Below are 22,060 nucleotides of genomic sequence, written 5' to 3' on the forward strand. Positions count from 1 at the left end.
CCTGGGAACGCGAATTTCATCATCGGGTCCGTTTGCTTTGGAGAAAAAACGTGTGTGAGCTTGTGTGTGTGCGTGTGTAAGTGTGTTTTTAAAAGCCTGAAACAAAAAATTAAATAAGCTTGTTCGGTCTAAATTCACAAGTCTGGATCTGCTCTGAAATGAGCTCATTTCTGTTTCATTTATTCAGGCAACTTTTTTTTTTTTTTTTTAAGAGGAAATGTACTTTGATCTCCTCACGTGCCAATGCCACCGCTTTGATGTGTACTTTGATGAGGTCTGACGGGGCCAGAAGCGGCAAGACACTGGTGCCAGGAATGCACAGATATTATCTCGTCCAACTTTGAAATCATAGGGTACAGCACTAGATTATTTCAAAACGCCAGCTTTTAATCCGGATGAGTCAATCTCCTGCTCAGTAATTGTAGCTAAAGAGTTAGCTGCCGCTATTGCCTCCATCACATGGTCCGTTCTTTCATGTGTCTGGGCAGCATGTGCGACTTTAACTTCCATTCCACGAGGAGCGGTCGTGTTCCTGTCATTTTGTTATTATGAAGAACAATCGATCTTTAACATTTAGAAATCGTTATTGAATCGTCACGTGTCAAATCGCGATTTATCTAATAATCAATGTATTCGCACACTTCTAGAAATGCGTCATTGTCTTAAAAAAGTAGGCGAGATTTTTAGAAAGCTTTTTCTAGACGTATGAGTTCCCTTGAGGAAAGAAATTCACTTCCTGAAATGGCAATATCTTTATTATTTTGGATTACATTTTTTAACATAATCAAGTGAAAATAAATAGCACGCATTTACATGCAATTCCTTTTTGTAAACGGGTGGTCAGAGACAAGGAATTATCAATTCTCGAGCAAATTGTGATATAATCTGAAGTAATATGACAGACTTCACCTTCTGAAATGGAAATATCTACTGCATATGACAGACTAATCCCTCACCGACATGTTTTGGAGAAATTTCGCACATTTACGTGACAATTTGCGCCGTAAAACAGGTGGTTGAATGTTAGCTTTAGAAAGTGTAGCAAAGCAATAGGCTTGCTTATTTTGTCGCATTTGCGCTGTACAAATATGAAATTAATGACAGTTAACTCCGTTAACAGTCTGATGCTCTACAAAATTCACAAGTTTTTGAGCAAGATTTGACATCGTCTCTTTGCTATGAACCCAATCACCTGTTTATGAAATAAAATAGGGTGTAAATGCACAATATTGTCTCAAAACAGCAGCGCTCGTTTCACAGAGATCCTCTGGACTACATCACAAACGGACTTGGTCCAGCGTGCACAACAAATAATGCACACCGCAGTCAAAGCACACAGAGCTCTGGGACTTAAATGCACTGTGTTTTAATGATATTTAATTTGACTCAGTCAGTTATAGGCCTGTACAATATTATTTCATGTATGAGTGGGGCCAAGTTCAACATTTTTGAATTTTATTTCATATTGTTCATTGATGGAATGTCAGAGCTAAATAAATATCTTCATATTTTTAATTTCTTCTTTGAAGCATTAATAATAATTTATAGAATTGCAATGTTTTAATTTTAGTGAGGTTAGTATATAGTCAGAGTAGGGGTTGCACAATTAACCTGAATTTTAATCCCAATTACGATTTTGGTTGCCATGATTAAAATAACCTGATCGACGGCAATATTTACGTTTAAAATATTTATAATATTTAATTGTTTTCAATGTGTTGCATTTCATGAAAACACTAATAGTGTATTTAATCACTTAACCCTTGGTACATTTTAAATAATTTGGTTAGTTTTGGTATAATTTTTAATCTAAAGCTTCATTTTGCACTGTAAACTATTTGTATATTTATTTTTTAAATAGTGCAAAAGAAACAGATCATTACCCTAACATGATATTGATCCAATATCAGCCTGAAAACAAATATTAAATTCAAATTTCTGATTTTTTTTTAATTGAATTTATTCAATTGTAGAATACTGTAGATATTATGTTGAAGGTTAAGATGTATGTAACCAATTGGTTAATAACAAATGGGTCAGTCTCTCTCATACCTACTGTTGCTGATTATTGTTGTCTGAGTAACATTCCACACTACAAAATAAGTAATTGTTAGCTTTTTATTAAAGAAAAAAGAATAAAAGTATGTATGATTCATGCGGATATCGGACCAATATCGGTATCGGCCGATACGCAAGGCTGCAATATCGGTATCATATTCATTACAATATTGATCAAACTAATCGTTATCATTCTGGCCATAATCGTGCAGCCCTAAATCAGAGCCATCAATGCAATGGGACTAATAATTGACATAACACATTTTGGCGTTACATTTTCGACCTTGGTATTTTTCCATTTTTGTTTTGTTCGTCTTTGGAATACCTATGCATCCCTAATGCTCATTTTCTATTTAGTATTAGACTTTGGGCAAAATCAGTACGTTAGTTTTTTATTCCTCATCTGGTCATAAGAAATCTGTGCACAAACTGACTCGTTGCTCCAACCCCACACACCCACACACCGAGATCCACTAACCAACCTTTCACGCCCATCAGCGACGAGCTCACCTGCGTGTGCACACAGTGATGTCACCGACTGATGCAACATCAGACGAGAGCACAAAGCGCCTCACAAAGAGCAAATCTCAGACACACAAACAAAGGGTGGGGGGGGACACAAAACCAGGAAGTCCAATCAGGACTGAGATCAAGCAGGAAGCATATCTCAAAATACTCGATGACTACCGCCTGCTTTTTGTAGCAAATCTCGCTCGCACTCTTCCACATGAATATTCCTTGACCTTTCAAACTAAATGTTTCAATTTCACAGTCGGTCTCTCGTTCGACGGTGTGTGTGCTGAAGGCCTTTGCTGTGTAAATCTCAGGCAGAGAGAGACCGTGCTGCAGATATACTGACATGCGTGATGGATGACAGGAGAAAAATGCCGGCAATTTCTACTTGGAGGCGAAAGGTAAATACAGAGAAGCAACCCGGAGTGCACTGATTGCATCGGAGGAGTCTACGTGTTGCCACGGCGACGCTGAACGCGCCATGAAAGACTTTGATCTTTCCTAAATGTGAAACAGCTCAGAACACAAAGAAACCAGTTGGCTTAAATGAGGTGATAGAAAAGAAATGAAAAGGGAGGAGAAGAAAAAAGACAAGTCAGTCCATGAGATGGAAAAACAGAAAAACTAAAGAAACTTACAATAGAATTCACATAAAAAAGAGCAGATGGAGTGATAGAGTTGCCTTATTTAAAAAAGATTCAAATTTGATCTTGTATCTTTGACATTAAATGCACATTTAGAAACGTGCAGAACTTGCACTTTTTTAACCATGTCTAACCAGGGTATCAGTGTTTACATTTGCATTAAAGGAACTCATCAACATTAACATAATATTACTGGAATACAATGCACAGTTCCTGTATTAAGCACCACATTAGCACATTTCACAAAAGTTAAATCAGATTAATCATGTTCACAGTTAAACAGACGGAGGAGTTTTCACTGCTACACTTTTGTGAAATACACGTCATCAGTATCGGATACGAGAGTAAGTTGAAAGCTGATATTTTTATTTATTCATGTTTAAAGGTTAAGATATATCAACTTTTGAATTTATTAATCAACCAATACGTTGATATACAGTTTAACTTTTAAAAAAATAAAAAGAACAGCTTTTCAACTTACTTCGTCATTTGTACTTCCGGTTCCTTCAAAATAAAATGCCATGTTGTGTTTTTAAGACATAAGGCTGTTGAGTCTGATTACTTTTATTTTGAAGCCTGATATTTTAAAAAGAATTGCCCATTTTGACAATCCTTTTATTTTCTACAGATGCCTTTGTGGAAAATAAATTGTTGAGATTGGTCTAAAAGATTAAAAAAATAACCAATCACATTTTTTGCCATGTGTAGCGACAAAAATCCTCATCTAGATAAGATTTCTAATCCCGTTTTAAAATAGATAAAACCACAGAAAAGAAAAAAGGTCATTTGAGATACAAAGTCCATTTTTACAAATAAAAAGGAATGTTTCTGATTGGATTTCTCCATAAAACCTGCAGGTTGACAGGTTTTTAAAGCATCATGGCGCCATTAAAAGCTAATAGACAACATGCCACATGCTCGTAGTTTATGACAAACCAGACATAGGCAACCGGCGGCCCCCAAAACAAAATTGTAATTCATGAAGACGGAAGTTATATGAACCCCAACATAACACAAAAAACAACAGCAAAAGGCACAAAATGTCAACTTAAGTAGACAAAATGATCACAAAGACAACAACATATATACAAAAGGACTCTAAAGACACAAAATACCAACGAGTCTGCACCAAATGAGAGAAAAATACACAAATAGACAACGATGACACAAAAATATAACAAAAACACACAAAAAGGCTAGGAAAATGTGCCATATTGACAAGAAAATAGACAAAAACCAAAAAAAAAACCCACCAAGAAAACCCATATTGGTCATTATTCTAAACACTGACATGAATAGTTCCAGCAACATTCATTTTGTCTTCCTTTTGAATAGGAAGTCAAGTGAAACTTCAAAGGAAACATCAATGGTGATCAGCAGAAATCCTCTGACAAAGACATTTCGAGAGATAATAATGTCTTTGTCTAAATAAAAGAAACCTCAACTTAACATGCTGACATAAATGTTGATAATGTGGCCCTCGGATCAGACAATCATCTTTTTTTGGGCCCCTCTGATAGAAGTCACCCATCTCTGTGATAAACCTTTTAATCACAACAAGACCCTCACACATTTAGATGGATTATGATTAGAAGGCACACCTGGTGGTGGTAAACTATTCATTTACCAAAAAGGCTACAGGAAAAAAAATGTCTAGATCATGACGGCCGGTTGAAACTACTGCATCAAACCCACACGTATCCAGACAATGACTCATTTGTCACACATTGGTCATTCTGTGGCCTCGGTCTGAACGAATCAATGATTACATCTCGTCCTTGATTAAAGTGGAAGGTCAGTTACTGACCCTGGCACCAACAAGTGCTTAAAAACCACAAACACACACACCACAGAGTTTTAAGCACATCTGGGTTTTCTGGTCCGACGTCGTACCAGCAGCTGCTTAGTCAAGAGGCAGCGAAACCAAAAACGCGTCTTTGTGGAGCAACTTCTGTTATTTACAGATGGAAGTAAAAAGCCAAGAGGTGATGACGAATGAGGTGGGAGAGAGAATGTTCTCCAAAGACCAGCTGATAAGAACATTGCTGTTTGACCTAAAAAGAGCCAATGATGAGTCAAGTCATCAAGTTAAAAGCAAACACTGTGAAAAGACTGAATATTTTTTTTTTGCCATTTATCCATTCAAATCCAGGCTCGTACACCTCAAGAAGTGTTACCAAAGACACACCAGAACACAAAATAGGTCAAGATTCATCAACAGATGACTCACATTGCACCCTTCATGTAGAAAAGAGCTGGGCAATATATCGCAATTCAAGATATATCGTGTTTTCTATTTTAGCAATATCTGCTATATATTTTTTACTTGTTTTGATTTATACAATCACAGTACAAATAACATTATACAAGTATTTCATATTATTCAGAGAGTTCAATCAAACATTGTCGTCCTTTACAATTTTTCCATATTTATGATATATATTTTATAGCTTATTTTGTATTAAAATAGTCATTTTAGGAGTCACTGCTCTCGCTACTTCTCAGAACAGCATTAAAAGCACATTTAGATGGATTTCTGAGTGTGTCCATAACCCAGACCTTCCCCTAAACAAGCCACACTACAGAACTCACTCACACGTGCTGTCCCTTAGAGGAGAAAAAGCCAAAAGTGGCACATATTGTGCAGCTGTTTGTTAATAAATGTGCTCGTGTGACATTTTGCAGCAGCAAATTTAACGCAGAATTGTCTTTCTGGTCAGACTTTATTGAGGCCAAAATATGACGATTAATATCGTATATGGTCATTTAGAGAAAGCGTAGGGGCTCAGATTTTTCCGTGATCTCAGAAAATTTCATTCATTTTTAAAACCAGGCAAAACAGTTTGAACATTTTATTTTTAAAAAAGAAACAAAAAAACAGACTCCACTATGACATGGAGATGGATGATGAGCATTCCCACTGAAGTATACTTTCAAATATAGTCAAAAAAGTACAAGTACCCCCCATTAAAACAACTCAATCACAGTAATGTGAGTAACCTGTGGTTAATGGTGTTTGATCAAAGATGGCAGCAAGAAGAAGAAGAAGGTTTTTCAATCAAAGGACAGAGAAGACACTATTTCACCGTTTGTGTCAGTGATCACCATGACAACAGACACATGGCTGGGTCAAAGGTCAGGAATGGGGTGGGACAGAGGCAGGTACGCTCCCACATGTCCCAGTGTTGAAACAGCAATACTGGACAATGTGAGCCATTGTCAGTGACGGCTTCATTTTTTTTTAAATTGAGCAGAAATTGCAATATGACAATTGTCATTTGCACATTAGTTGTTTTTCTTTTTCTTTCTGCTATTGTTGTTGTTATTTTTCTAATTTTTGCACAACTATCCTATGTTAGTATTTATGTTTATTTTTGTTCTTACTCTCTGCTCTTATACAGCATATACTGTGTTGCCGCAAATGTCAATTTCCTCTCTGGGGATTAATAAAGGTGTATTATTTTTTTAATTCTATATCGCCTTACATGCATGTTGTGGGAAAACAACGCGCATTTACACGCAATTTTGTTTTCAATAATATCACATCAAAGCGATCAGCAGATGCCTCTGAGGAAGACCGACAATTGGCAGAAGATGAAAAAAGTCGTCTGAATAAATTAAACCTTTAGCTACAACGTGAACTCGCTGGAATTATTATGCAAAACGTGTGGTCAGAGGGCGGAAATGTCATTTCTCGCAAAAAGAATATGACATAACTTAACTTCTTATATGACAAGCTAAACCCTCACCCACGTATTTTGGGACGCTATCACGCATTTAGGTGATTTATTTTCCACTGTAAAATAGGCAAATGTCACAAACGGCTGGACACCAAGTCTTGTGCTTGTGTTTAGTTAAATTTCTGCTGCGTATAAACAAGAAAATGAAGAGAATAATTAACTAAATTAACCGTATTAAGCATCGTTGGGAAGTTTAATAGCCTGTAATGAAATCTAGCCAGAGAAAGACGACCAAGCGGAAATGAAATTGAAGTCAAGAAACGCTGTAGTACAAAAAAATTACGATATCGGTAGAAATGTATGAAATATACCTATGCAAACATGCCAAAAAAGATGGAAGAAGAAAGAAACTGCAGCGTGAGCAGCGCAGACACAAACTCTGGCTGTGCCAACAGGCTAAATAATGGCATTAAAGCTCACAAACAAGCTGGTATGCCCCAGGCTGAAAGACTGCACCCTTTCAAAAAACCTTTACCCCGAGATTCCCAAAAGACACAAAGGCCTCCATCATCCACTCCCACGCTCGGCACAGGAGCCGGCGTGCACAGGGCGGGCCTGTCAGGAAAAGCTGCTTCCTGGAACTGTGTGTTGTTTTAAGTGTGTGTGTGTTTGTGTGTTTGCAACAAGGTAATGAGCACGATGGATCAAACGCAGCCAATAAAAAGGTCTTCATCATCTCTGCCATTCAAATGTGAGGTCAGACTTTTATCTTAATCTGACACATAAATTCCTGACTAAAAAATGTTTATAGAGTTGTTTTAACTGAAGCCTTAATTCAAAGCTAATGTAAGACACTTTTCAAACATTTTAGATGAGAAAAAGAGCAATTTCAACATTATTTTACCCTATTAATCAATGTAAAGTAATGACATTAAATGTATTTTTAAACAATTTGCGATTAAAAATGTTGCCATCATTTGATAAAAGTGAGAGATGAAGCCATGTGCTGACAGTTAACAACAAAAATACACAAAATGAGAGAGAAATGCGCACAAAAAATATGTAAAATTTTGTCCGAAAAAAAAACAAAAAAACAAACAGCACGAGAAACACGCAACATCAACAACACAAAAAAATGAGGAAAAATACACAACATTTACAAAAACAGTTTCGTGTTAATTTCAGGTCTTAAATGGCATTTAACGGGTAAATATACGAAGTTGGAAGCCTGGGAAAGGTGACAAAGATAGTCAGAATTCCAACTGGCTTCCTAGTCTGGATAAATACTGCAGTGCACCGCCGCCATCTTACTGCTCCGTTCCCTTCCTCTAAACACACACTGAGTGCTTTAATAGTCTTTATTTTACACTAAAACAGCAACAAACCCACATTCTGGGCGATTAAATCGATTATATTTCAATCTGAACTCGATTAACTTGGCGTATTTGCCAGTTTTATTGACATATTTTCCGTCTTAAACACGCCCACTACCTTAAAACAAGCCCCGGGGATACAAAAAAAAAAAAAAAAAAAAAGACACGTATTTTATCCATTTTTGGTCGTTTAACTAAAATAACCCCAACATATTATCAACAGTATGGTGATATTATAATAAAATACACATGTGTGAACTAAGTATTGTACAAAATGCTACATTTTAAGACACATTTATAACCATTTCAATGTTAAAAAACCGAAACTGGACATACATTGGTATCAATCACGACCACCATTGTTACGTTGACTAAAAATCAGTGATTTCGCCTCAGAAACGACGTTTTAAAACAGCAACTGACAATAGCATTGACTTATTTGCCAACCTAAATTATAAATGTCGAGTTAAAACGCACATATTACATAGAACATAGGTAAATATGACAGAAAAGAAGACAAATAGTGCAAAATAATGCGTAGGATTTCGATTTAATAGGTGAAAAGCTCGTCGCTGTTAACGCAGAACTTCCGGTAAAACACTTTGAACGTAAAATAAAATAAAAACGACACTCGGCCTTCTATAGTGCAATGTAATGATTTTAGGTTTTAAAAAAAAAACTTATAGTATTTAACGTCAAACATTTAAATGCTGGATTCTACTTTTTTGCAGTATTTAACGTACATGACAACAACCTAAATGTAATAAACTTGAAACTACTCATTAAGTCCAGTTTTCAATTTACAAATATACACGAATTGAATATTTTGACTTTTATTTTCATTTAGAACTCACATTTTCTTTAAAATATTTATGAATTGAAAGTTAAAAACTGTTATTTTGAAAGTACAAGAGCACGACTTCCGGGTCTACCTCTTGCCACCTTGACGGCAACAATACTGAGGGGACCATTTTTGCACAAAAAAAAAATTTTAAAAACCGCTTTTTTGAGGTGTTTTTCCTTACCTCCACAGCCAGAGACGAAGCCGCCACAGCCAGCAGCAGTAAAGCCACTCGGTCCACCATGTCGCTACGGAGTAATGACGCCCCTGAGAGCCGCTTTTCTCAAAAACAAGGCGGTGAAATCACGGAGTGTGTGTGAGCGCAGCGCCGGTGGCTCCCGTTGTGATGATGATGATGATGATGAAGCGATGCCTGGGCTGTACAGCTGCTCACAGCCTGGTCACATGACCGCAGCGGAGTGGGACACACACACACACTCACACACACACACACACACGGACTCACACAATCACTAATGCAGCATCTCGTTTACGCACGTTTTTTACGCAAATCTGGACTTTTACGCACATATTGTAATTTATTTATTTTTAAATAAAATACTCATCCATTCACTAACGCATTATTATTACACCAGAGAAACAAATTCATGACAATATAGGCTGATTATTATTGTGTTGTGTATTTCTCTGTCATTTTGTTTATTTTTGTTATCATTTTGTGACCCCCCCCCCCCCTTATTTTGTTTATTGTTCCTTATTTATATTGTCATTTTGTGAATTTTTTTCTGTCATTTTGTTAATTTCCGTTGATATTTTCTGATTTTTTTTTTTCTTTTTTATTTCTGTTCTGATTTTGTGCATTTTTCTGTCATTTTGTTTGTTTTTGTTGACATTTTGTAAATTTTTCCATCATTTTGACTGTTTTTGAGATTTTTTTTTTTTCTGTCATTTTGCGTATCTTTCTCATTTTATCTATTTCTTTCTGTCATTTGCTCTACTTTTTCAGTCATTTCTTCTATGAATTTGTCTTATTTTTGTCACTTTTTTCAGTCATTTGTCTATTATTGTTGTTTTGGGCCTTTTTCTGCCAAATTGTTGATATTTGTTGTCGTTTTGGGCCTTTTTTTCTACTTTTGTTGTTTGTAGTTTTGATTTTTTTCCCTCCATTATTTTGTTTCTTGTCATTTTGTGCATTTTGTCTATTTTTGTTGTTATTTTGTGCATTCTTATGTCATATTGTCAATTTTAATGGTCATTTTGTGTATATTTCTCATTTGATCTATTTCTTTACTTTTTCTATCATTTTGTCTATTTTTGTTATAATTTTGTCAATTTTTACAGTCATTTTGAGTAGTTTTGAAGTCTTACATTGTGCAACGACAGAATGTGGCCTCCGGACCGCCAATTGTCCATAACGGTTTTATATAAACGGGAATCCTCTGCACTCAAACACACACAAAAAAAGCTCCTATTCTATTTAAATAAATACAATATTACCTTTCAACATAAAAAAAGGACAGGATTTTTTTTTTCTTTTTAAAAATAAAATAAACATGTAAAAACTGAGGGCTGAGATCAAAGGCAGAAGGATGTGCTGTTGTCGTGTACATAAAACCATCTTTAATTTACAGTTGAAACAGAGAAGGAATCACACCTTTAATCAAATGTCGGATCCTTCATCCATCACAGACATCCATCATTAAAAAAAAATCCCCTCAGCACAGAAAGGTCACTATTTACATCGAAATTCAAGTAAAATGGTTCAAAGGCAGCAGAGCCTTTGATGTGCACGGGTGTGAGCAGACAGGGCTCGTTCTGACACACATTCAGCAGCAGCAGAGCTCAGTAAAGGGGAGGCCAGGCCGTTCACTTAGGGGTGCACCCGGGGTACGGAGGGGGCGGGGAGTAGCTGGTGGGTGGGGGCTGAGTTGGGGTGTAGGGCGGAGGGCGAAGGGGTGCGGGGTACATCTCGTAGTCGTAGCTGTACGGTGGTGGAGGACCTGTGTTTGGAAACACATTCAAATCAACATTTCTTACAAAATGAATGAGATCCTGACCCAGTTTCACTGTTTGGACACGATTTTGTGCCCTCTAGTGGCCAAACTGAGATACTACACTGTAATGTGATAGATCAGATATGAAATAACTCCAAAAACACTTAAAATGACGAAAAAAATACACAGGGTGATAACAAAATATGTATAAAATGACAGAAAATGCACAAACTGACAAAAAAACAACCCAAAAATGACAACAAAAATACAAAAAATTTGAGAAAAATGTGTTAAATAACACTAAAAACTACAAAAATGTGCAAAATAAGAGAAAAATATGTTAAATGATACCAAAAAACAACAAAAAATACATCAATAACACATAAATGAAAGAAAAACACACATTAAATTAATTTAAAAAAACACAAAATTTTATAGACAAAATGACAAACATGAATAAAATAAGACAAAGTGATAGTGAAAACACACCAAAAAATGCACGGAATTCTGTCAAAAACACACATAAAATGAGAGGAAAACACACAAAACGACAAACAAGTATTCAAAAAAATGAGAGAAAAATATGCTGAAAAACACAAAATAAGAAAACGATGTGTTAAATTACACCAAAAAAGACAAATAAACTACATCAAAACACAAAATGAGGGCAAAAAGCAGACATTAAATTACTAAAAAAACACAAAATTCCAACAAAAATAGACAAAATGACAAACACAAATAAAATAAGAGAAAAAGACAAAAAAAAAAAAATGATAGTAAAAACAAACCAAAAAGCATAAAAGAAAAAAATACATGGAATTCTGAGAAAAACACATAAAATGAGAGAAAAACACACAAAACGACAAACAAAAATACAAAGAAACAAGAGAAAAATATGATAAATAAGACTAAAAACAACACAATTACACAAAATAAGGAAAAAAATGTTAAATGATACCAAAAAAAAAAATATTACATCAAAACACAAAATGAGAGAAAAACACACAAAATGGTAAACACGCATAAAATGAGAGAAAAAGACACAACCAAAAAATACACATGCAAAAATGATAATAATGATGATAAATAATACAAATTCTAAAAGCTGACTTTAGATTCTAGATTCTAAATTAGATTACATTCTAAATGCTGACGTGAATTCTCAAAATGTGTCTCCGAAAATCATATTTTTGTGGCCCCCACTGTGACAAAAGTTGCCCGTCCCTGTGGTAGACGGTGTTTAATCCTAACATACATATATATATAATAAAATAAGTGGTCAATTGATGAAGAGAATCTCTAATTTCTTAGTGTGAATAGTAAAAACAAGCATGACTGCAGCTTCCCACAGCCCACATTTATATTGTATGATTGGTTTTGTGCAGAGGTAACATGAGCCAGGCTTTTATCCTGCAGAGCATGAAGACGATACAGCACAGGATGAAATGAGATGAATAAATAATGAATCTCAGGAGGAAAATAATAGTGAAGTGGCCTTCAGGGACCTGGAGAAGGTCCCACAGATCCAACCCTGACACGCACACACAATAGATCAGATCTGGCAACGGTGATCAGAGCAGAGGCCAAGAAAAGGTGATTGATTATCATCTCAGCTTTTAGAATAATAATCAATTTAAGCATTAATACAGGAAACAACCTGGGGTTTAGTCGGTTTTTGTTGTCGTTTTGGATATTTTTATCTTATTTTCTTATTTTGTGTGTTATCGGAATCATCAAGGGCATTTTTGTTGTCTTTTTGTATTTTCATTCTCTTCTTGTTTATTTTTTCATTATTTTTGTGTATATTTGTAGTCATCTTATTAGAGATGTAACGATTCACTCAATTCCCGATACGATTCGATTCACGATACTGGGTTCACGATACGATTCCCTCACGATTTATTTTACAAAATGGGACTGTAGTCAAATGATGACTGAAAAATATTCCTTTATTTTTTGGGGGGGAAAAAAACTAGAAAATACTGTATTATTTTTTCATTATTAATTGTCTAAAGAATCCCTTGATAAACTATTCAAAACAATGCAATTTAACTAAAAATAAATCTTGAATGAAATAAATAAAGGAATAATACAAATGAAGAAGAAGCTTATTAATTTAAAATCTGGTTCTATAGTAAACAATGCAAAACTGCATAATAGTACTTTTTCTTTTTAAAGTGCAACTGAAAATGTATTTTGTGCCTTAACAATTGGACTTAAAAAAAAAAAAACCCGTCATTGCACTGATTTACGTCAGATATTAGTTTTAACCAGCAGAGGGCGCTGGTAACCCCGTGGTCGGTTGGCATGCAGCTAATCTAGCAGTGAAGAAGAGATGCTATGCTAGCAGACAGAGCTAATAGAAAAACGTGACTTTTACAGATATTCACGTAATATTACAAATATTGTTTCGGTGCTAAAGGGGTAAGGAATAATTTATTAACATGTAACATTCACATGTAAGAGTAGAAGGCGGCCAGAAAGAAAATAGTAGCAGATTCCGCCCGTCGGTACACTGCTGGACAAGAGAAGGGATAAATATATAGCGCCCTCTGCTGTTTAAAAAAAGTACTGCGATTCAATTTTCAAAGTATCGATGTCAATCGTGATACCTATGAATCGATTTTTAACTGCCTTATGATTAATCGTTACATCCCTATATCTTATGTGTTTTTGAAGTAAATTTGTATTTCTGTTTTTGGAATTTTTGCATGTTTGAGTCATTTTGTGTTTTTTTTTTTTTTTTACTGTTTTGTGTGCTATCTGTATCATTATGTGCATTTTCTGGTCACTTTGTGTTTTTGAGTCATTTTGATTCTCTTTTTGTTCATTTTTTCCATTATTTTTGTGTATATTTGTAGTCTTCTAATGTAGTTTTGGATTAAATGTGTATTTTTTGCTGTTTTGTGTGTTATTGGTGTAATTATGTGCATTTTCAGGTCATTTTGTGTTTTTTATTGTCATTTTGTATATTTTTTTTTCATTTTAAGTGTGTGTTTTCTTTGTTTTGTGGGTTGTCGGAGTCATTAAGTGCATTTTAGGAGTACTTTTTGTGCTCTTTTTGGTTTATTATTCTGTTAATTTTTGGATATTTGTAGTTGTCATTCATTTTGTGGAGTACATTTGTGTATTTTATTGTCCTTTTGTGCAATTTGTTTTGTAACTTTGCATCATTTTTGTGATTTTGTGTGTTTTTGTGTGTTATCAGAGTCATTATATGCATTTATTGGTCATTTTGTGTATTTTTGAAATAGTCCTATGTGTTTTTTGGAGTAAAATTGTGTATTTTTGAAATAGTCCTATGTGTTTTTTGGAGTAAAATTGTGTATTTTTGTTGTCCTTTTGTGCAAAGTTGAATGGTTTTTGTGTATTTTCTGCAAAACTGGACTTATAAACTGTATAAATAACAGTTTTAAATACATTTTCTGCAGTTTTGCAGTGTTTTTTGGAGTCATTCTGTTCGTCTACTTTGGGGGCCGCACAAAATGTGGCCCCCTGGTAACTTGTTGTGGATGTCTGGATTAGGGCGAGGCCTTCAGATTCTCACAGTCTTTGTTATGAGACACATGGCTGGAGGCGAGGGTGGATTTGTTTGCTTTGTCTCATGAGGAGATGAAGTTTCTACATTAGAGGAATCTGAAACTATCTGTCTCATCCTCACTCTGAACCACTTAGAATGTTTTTTGTTTTTAAACAATTTCAGCCCATTTTTGCTTATTTTTTACTCTTTTTCTGTAACTACACACAACTTGCCATATCTATTTCCTTCACTTTTTCTTGTCATATTTTTGCTCCTTTTAATGCATTTTTGCTACATTATTCCAATGTCTTTTTGGTACTTTTAAACACTTTCCACCACTTTCCCCCCCATCATGTTACTTATGTTGACCCATTATTGCCACTTTTAACCTTTTTTCACCATATTCCATGCTTATTTTTGCCAATTAAAACTAATTGTGCATATTTTTTAAGCAAATATTGACACTTTCAATTCTTTTTACCACTTTTTCTGTCTTTTTTTGGGTCCAATTTCAGCCCGTTTTTGCTTATTTTTTTACCCTTTTTCTGCAACTACACCAAACTCGCCATATTTTAACCTGTTTTCATCACTTTTTCTTGCCATATTTTTTCTCCTTTGAATGCATTTTTGCTACATTACTCCCATTTCTACCACTTCTCCATCAAATTCCAATGCTTTTTCTGCACATTTTTTCCACTTTCATGACATTCATGACACTTTCCACCACTTTTCCTACCTAAGGTCACATATGTTGACCCATTATTTTCACTTTTAACCTCTTTTCACCATATTTCATGATTATTTTTGCCAATTTAACCACATTCATGATTTACCACACCCATTATTTGCTAGTTTCAACTAATTGTTCTCAATAATTGTTCCAATTTTGACACTTTGAACCCTTTTTACAACTTTTTCTGTCTGTTTTTGGCCACTCTAATTTTCAACTTTAACCAATTTCTGCATTTTTTGTAGCCATTTTTCCATCTATGTTATTTCTGATTAAAACAAGGATTTGCAGATTTAAGATTATATACTATGGCACAATTAATAATAAACGTCCTGGATAACAGTGGATATTATTCAGATAAATAGATTCCCACCACTTTTCATACCTAATGTCGCATATGTTGACCTATTATTGTCACTTTTAACCTCTTTTCACCATATTTGATGCTTATTTTTGCCAATTTAACCACATTTGCCATTTGTCATGACAATTATTTGCCAGTTCAAATGAATTGTTCCAATATTGACTATTTTGTCTGTCCTTTTTTGGTCACTTTTAACCCTTTTTATTTCTGATTAAAACAAGAATTTTAAGATGACTATACGATGGAGTAAATAATAATAACCTTTTTGTGTGTTGGTAGGCATGTATGCTTTGACCCACCTGGGTAGCCGTGGGTGACGGTGTTGATGTAGGAGGTGCTGAACACGCCGACGCGAGCACCGCGCCCGTTCTTCAGGCACATGCACACGCACAGGAAGAGCGCCGCCACCGCCCCCATCAGAAACACCACGCCGAAGACGATGCCGGAGATGGCAGTGCCCCTGCGCACACACACACACACACAAACATCAGATAAACTGATTCTGCTGAACTCTTATTTTGAAGTTGGATGTGGAAGCCGTGCTGAGTCATGGCTGGCAGAGGTCAAAGGTCAGCTGGGATTTGAACGGTCTGAAGGATGCGCTTTCAGTTCCCTGCATGATCTTACACAAGCATGGGAAACTGGTGGCCAGGGGGCCACTTGCGGCCATCGGTCTAGTTTTGTGAGGCCCCCCAAAATAAACAAAAAACTACCACTGAATAACAATAGTACACCAACAAAAAAAATTGACATAACAAAATGACAACACAATACAAATACAATACAAAATATTTACTACAAAATGACAGAAATAGGACAACAAGAATGAACAAAAACAACTGCGCAAAAACAAAACGACCACAAAAATACACAAAATGACAAAAATATACAAGGGTGACTACAAAATACACAAAAACGACTCACGAATATGCAAAATGACAACAAAAATAAACAAAAACTGCAAGTACCACACAAAAAAAGATGGCAAAAACAACATAAATATACACAAACGTTCACAAAATGACTGCAAAACATAGTGACCACAAAAATGCTCAAAATGACTGCAGAAATACACAAACATAATGACAAAAACACAAAACGACCAAGACTCACGAGAGGACGTCGCCCACGTAGGCGTAGTACGAGCAGCAGAAAGGTGGCGAGCCGTCGCAGCAGTATTCCATACAGCCTTCACACTGGGCTTCAGCTCCACCTGAAACACACACACACACACACACAGACCATTTTAAAAATCCTTTTCTTTAATGCTTCTTGCGGGTTTCGATCTTTTCCAGGAATCTTATTGTGAAAAGCTAGAAATAAGGTATGCGAGTACAAAATCTACAACATTTTTTTAAATCTTATTAATACACATTTAAATAATTTACACAAAATGGATAAAAGTATTCAGATAAATAATAGTTTTACCAACTGTTTCTGTGAACAATGGTGTAAAAATGTGTCAAACTCAAGGCCCGGGGGCCAAATCTGGCCCTTTAGAGCAGTGGCTCTCACCCTTTTCAGCTAACAACCGCCAAAATAAAGGTTCCAAAGACCGGGGACCCCCACTGTACCTGAAGGTGGTTGAACACAGAAACAGTCATGTGGAGACAGGGCCATCTATAGGTTTTTGGTGCCCATCCATAGTCAGCAAATCTCTGAATCTGTGATTGATTTATTTATCTGAATAATATCTACTGTGATCCAGGAAGTTTATTCTTATTTGCTCCAGTTTATAGTCATCTTAAAGATATAAATACTTGTTTTAATCTGCTTCAGAAATCTACAATGGCCATTTCCACTAGTGAGAATGAAATTGTTGATATCTACAATTAATAGTGTAACGAGTGAGAATAGAAGTGTAGATATCAATAATTAGGGTTGCAACTAGTCAGAATAACACTATGGATATGTGGACAAAATTGAATTATAGTCTAGATATCTACAATTAAAAAGTACCTACATCGTACGCAGAGTTTGCGTTTTCCAAAATTAATTAATTCTAATTAATAATATTATTTGTATAAAATATTTTTCTGCTGCTTTGAATCAAACATATACGGTTTGTTTCCTGTTACAGATGTTAGTTCTACCTCAGGTGTGTATTATACGTGTGGCAGTGACTATCCGTACGATTGCCGTATCAATATACCGACATTCTATCCGTACGCAACGCCCCTCATTGGCCAGTTTAGGTCACGTGTCTAAGACTAAACCTAACCCTAAAAATTGTTGCGATAGAGGGTTATAACCTTACCCTAACCCTAAGACGCTACGTACATATACTTCGGTAAATGTACCAATAGCACTGGGGGGTTGTCCGTATGGCAACCGTACAAATAGACACTATCTATAAGTTTTCAGTGAAATAGTCCTGAACTTTTGATACTTTAGGTTGGGTCTTCTTTTGTTGCGCGATTCTTCTTCAGTAAAAATGAAGCAGAAAGCGGCTGCTGGCCTGATTTTACCATGAATTTACAATATTAAACAACGCGTCCACGCAAATGTTTGTCATCAACATTATCAAATAATCATGTTACTAATCATTTTTGCGTTTTTGTTTATGCTACATACATTGTGATTGGCGCGAATCTTGAGACTGTCTAGGTCTATATATTTAATTCAGATTTTTTTTTCAAGAATCTCAAACTCTGCCTATGATTGCCATGGCAGAGGAGGTTTTTGGTCCAGTTTCTACTCTTCGATGAGGGGCTGGGGGGGAGGGGGGAGGGGGGGGCTGTCTCTCCTGGTGAGCTCAGTCTGGGTGGTCCCCCTGGTCCCCTCTCAGGTCCTGGATCCTGTCTCTCCACACGCTGGGAAACAATGGCAACATGTCCTTCACCCACCACCCCCACAGTAACAACCCCTGCCCCCTCACGCACGCACACACACACGCGCACACGCACAAACTGCTGCTGCTGACTTGATCCAGATGCAAACTTATCAAAAAGTAGTGGATTTGAGCTACTTTATTGACCAATTCTCCCTAAAGCTTCCCCAGTTTCTTCAGTAAAGGTGTGATTGAACTCACCGGTGAGGACACACAGCACCAGCACCAGCACCAGCAGAAAGCAGCTCCTCAGCCACTTCCATCCACCCGTACTCCACCTCCTCCAGGGACTTTCCATGATCTCCTCTCCTTGTTATTCTCCTAATCAGCAGCAGAAGATCAGACTAAAGTGTTTGGAACATTGTCTCCACGACTTTTTGGGTCCCTTTCTTCCCCCCACGTGTGCGCGTCCTGTGCGTCCTGCTCACACACCTCCGACTGACCGCAGAGCTGTTCCCTCCCGTCCCCTCCCCCGTTCCCTCACACCACCACCACCACCACCACCACCACCATCCTCATCATCAGACTGGGAAGGAGAAGGAGGCGTGAAGGATATTATTCACATATGTTTCACCTGTTATATACAGTAAAAATCCCACGGTAACAAAATAAAACAATGTGCGCAAAGCCTTTTACGCATAGTGCGTAAAAGGCGCATGACGCAAATCAAGATAATCCAAAGCTTTTGTTTGGGTAGATTTTTAAAAACATTTGATTTTGTATAAATAATTTCGCTTTTTTTCACTTTCACTTTTAAAACGCAGTTTAGTTTGAGTCAGAATTTAGTCCGTTTTAGTCATTTTAGACAACATACACCGGCTTGTTCCGCCTTCCACACAAAAGTAGTTCCGATTGGATTTAGTACCATGTGAACATCACATTTTTAGTCTTTATTAGTACAAAAAGTAAAACTAAATAAATAAATACATTTTTAAAAAATTGTCAAAATTAACACTGACGAGGAAATTTAATCGTGGATAATTCGAAATCGATATGAATCATTGACTGAATTATTATGATTATTAATAATAATAATAATGTATACTTTGATTTATTATTTTTAATAAGTCATTTTGTGGATTTTTTACGTCATTTAGTGTACGTTCCTCTCATTTTGTGTATTTTTGGTGTCATTTTGTGTATTTTCCTCTTTTTATTTTGTATTTTCCTCTCATTTTGTGGATTTTTTTTAATCTAATTTTGTGTACTTTCCTTTCATATTGTGTATTTTCCTTTCATTTTGTAAGTTTTCGATCTCATTTTGTGTATATTCCTCTCATTTTGTATATTTCCCTCTCGGTTTTTTGTATCTTCCTCTCATTTTGTGGACTTTCCTTTCATTTTGTAGGTTTTTGATCTCATTTGGTGTATTTTCCTCTCATTTTGTAGATTTGTGGTCTAATTTTTTGTAGTTTCCTTTCATTTTGTGGGGTTTTGGAGTCATTTTGTTTTTCTTTGGTGATTTGTCCATTTTTCTAATAAAGGGTTGGGAATTGGGATTTAGTCCAATCCACACAGCCCTTCATACCATTAATGTGATTATCCATAAAGTAAATTATTTGTCCAAACTACACTTCTGCTGGCCCATAAATCAGAGTGTGTTTACAGCCTTTGTTTTAAAAGTGACGACAGTATAAATATTAATCATGCAGCTTCGGTTTATCTGTGGAGAAGATTTGAAACGCTCAAATAAGAGTCCAAGTCCCTCCGGAAGCCAGAGATTAAATTTGCCATAATCTAAACAAACAGTTTTGAAGGCACCGAGGGTGGCAGATAGATGAAGATAATGCAGTTGTGGGAAATGCCACCCACTCTGCTCAGCAGTGATTCATAATGCCTTCCAGATGTTTCCTTGACTCTGTGCTGATGTGACGCTCAGACATGTAAAAACAAGCAGGTAAAAAAAAAAGTGGATGCCATTCCGCCCCTAATGATCTGATCTTCTGTTAGCTGGAACATAAGAGACAGAAAGAAGGAAGTCATGTTCAAACTGTGGCACCACGTGACGCTACCACGTGCACAGATTACAGAGATGGACAATCATCTTCCTCTAATTAAAGATGACAGGTTAGAAATGAATGAGCCTTTGGTCTCCATCAAGGTTCTCTATGTTCCTATTGGTTTCAATAAAAACAAAACACAACAGGATTTAGTGTTTACCACACTTCCCAACATGGATCTTATCAGTGTGGCTGCTGTGGGAATAAAAAAGAAGAAGTGGATTATTGAATTTTAAATGTAGACAAAGAGTTTGTTTAGCAACATTATCACAACCACATAAAACAAGCTTTATACATGCTAGAATAGAGATATAGGAGACTTTAATCACAGTGGAGGGGCCACCAAACTGATTGCATTGGCCACATTAACAATAATAATGTTGTCGTTTAGAAAACAGACCAATCTGAGCTTAAATACGGAAAAGAATAAAGGTTGTTGTTCTCATTTTGTATGTTTTTGAGACATTTTGGGTAGTTTCTTCTCATTTTCCTGTAATTTATTGTGTTTTGGGGTAATTTTGTGGATTTCTTGGAGTCATTTAGTGGATTTTCCTTTCATTAAGTGAGTTTTAGGTGTCATTTTGTGGTTTTCCCTTTCATTTTGTGTGTTTTTGATGTGATTTTGTGTATTTCCCTCTCATTTTGAGTGTTTGTGGAGTTATTTTGTGTATTTTTTGTGTAATTTTGTTCATTTTGATGGCATTTCAGAGTCATTTTAATTCTCTTTTAGTTTGTTTTTGTGTATATTTGTAGTCAGCTTATGCGTTTTTTTGAGCAAATTTGTATTTTTCTTCTGTAATGTTTTTGGAATTTTGCATGTTTGAGAAATGTTTTATTTATTTATTTTGCTGTTTGTTGTGTTATCGGTTTGATTATGTGCATTTTTTGGTCATTTAAGTGGCTTTTTGTTGAGAATCAGTGCTTTAAATGATTATTTTTTTCTCAAATGCTTTACAGCAAATATGATCACAAAGGCACACATTAAAACAGCCTTATGTTCAAAGTATCCCCTCTAGTACAGAGGTAGGCAACTTTTATCACAGCGGGGCCAGAAAAATGTGTTTGTTTGATCGGAGGGTTACATGGTCAACATTCATGTCAGCATTTAGAATAATGAGAGATCTGAGCATTAATACAGGAAAGAATTAAAAGTTTTTATAGTAATTTTGTGTGTTTTTCTCTCATTCTGTACATGTTTGTTGTTGTCTTGCTCGTTGTGAGGCATTTGATGTATTTTTCCTGTAAAATATGTTTTTTTTTGCAGTCATATTGTGTATTTGTGCTGTCATTTAGCATTTTTTTCGAGTAATCTTTGTGTATTTCTGTTGTCGTTTTCTTGTTTGTTAGTACTGTGGGTTTGCAGTCATTTTTTTGGTGTGTTTTTCTTGTTTTTTGATGTACTTTTGTTCTGATTTTCTGTAATTGTGTATATTTTTCTGAGTAATTTTGTATATTACTGTTGCTGTTTTGTTTATTTGTGTGTTTTTCTCTTGTCTTTTACTGTTTTTTCCTGCAATGTTGTAATTCTTTGTGTTTTTTAATGTATTCTTAC

At 35.7% G+C, this 22,060-nt stretch overlaps 2 protein-coding genes across 2 annotated transcripts in view; both read right to left on the reverse strand.

The window, feature by feature from the left end:
* Positions 1-9,476, reverse strand: part of appa (amyloid beta (A4) precursor protein a) — a 40,064-nt gene extending 30,588 nt beyond the window's left edge. The window contains exon 1 of the mRNA XM_028472453.1: positions 9,294-9,476. Coding sequence (XP_028328254.1) covers positions 9,294-9,353 — 60 coding nt within the window. The 5' untranslated portion in view covers positions 9,354-9,476. The remainder of the gene's footprint in view (positions 1-9,293) is intronic.
* Positions 9,477-10,936: 1,460 nt separating this feature from the next.
* cyyr1 (cysteine/tyrosine-rich 1) lies at positions 10,937-18,806 on the reverse strand. The gene is made up of 4 exons (XM_028472466.1): positions 18,710-18,806; positions 16,792-16,891; positions 15,978-16,138; positions 10,937-11,070 (listed from the first exon to the last, which is right to left on the reverse strand). Exons 1-4 carry the CDS (start codon positions 18,804-18,806, stop codon positions 10,937-10,939), a joined length of 492 nt encoding a protein of 163 aa, XP_028328267.1.
* Between the last annotated feature and the right edge of the window lie 3,254 nt (positions 18,807-22,060).

This window comes from Gouania willdenowi, chromosome 2, assembly GCF_900634775.1.
Source record: "Gouania willdenowi chromosome 2, fGouWil2.1, whole genome shotgun sequence".
Taxonomy (NCBI): Eukaryota; Metazoa; Chordata; class Actinopteri; order Blenniiformes; family Gobiesocidae; genus Gouania; species Gouania willdenowi.

What these genes read in the sequence shown, in the direction of transcription:
- cyyr1 (XM_028472466.1), bottom strand. Translation starts at nt 18,806, where the DNA reads ATGGAAAGTCCCTGGAGGAGGTGGAGTACGGGTGGATGGAAGTGGCTG. An exon ending in GGTGCTGTGTGTCCTCACCG is followed by an intron (nt 16,892 to 18,709) that starts GTGAGTTCAATC and finishes TGTGTGTTTCAG; the next exon opens with GTGGAGCTGAAGCCCAGTGT. An exon ending in TACGTGGGCGACGTCCTCTC is followed by an intron (nt 16,139 to 16,791) that starts GTGAGTCTTGGT and finishes GTGTGTGCGCAG; the next exon opens with GGGCACTGCCATCTCCGGCA.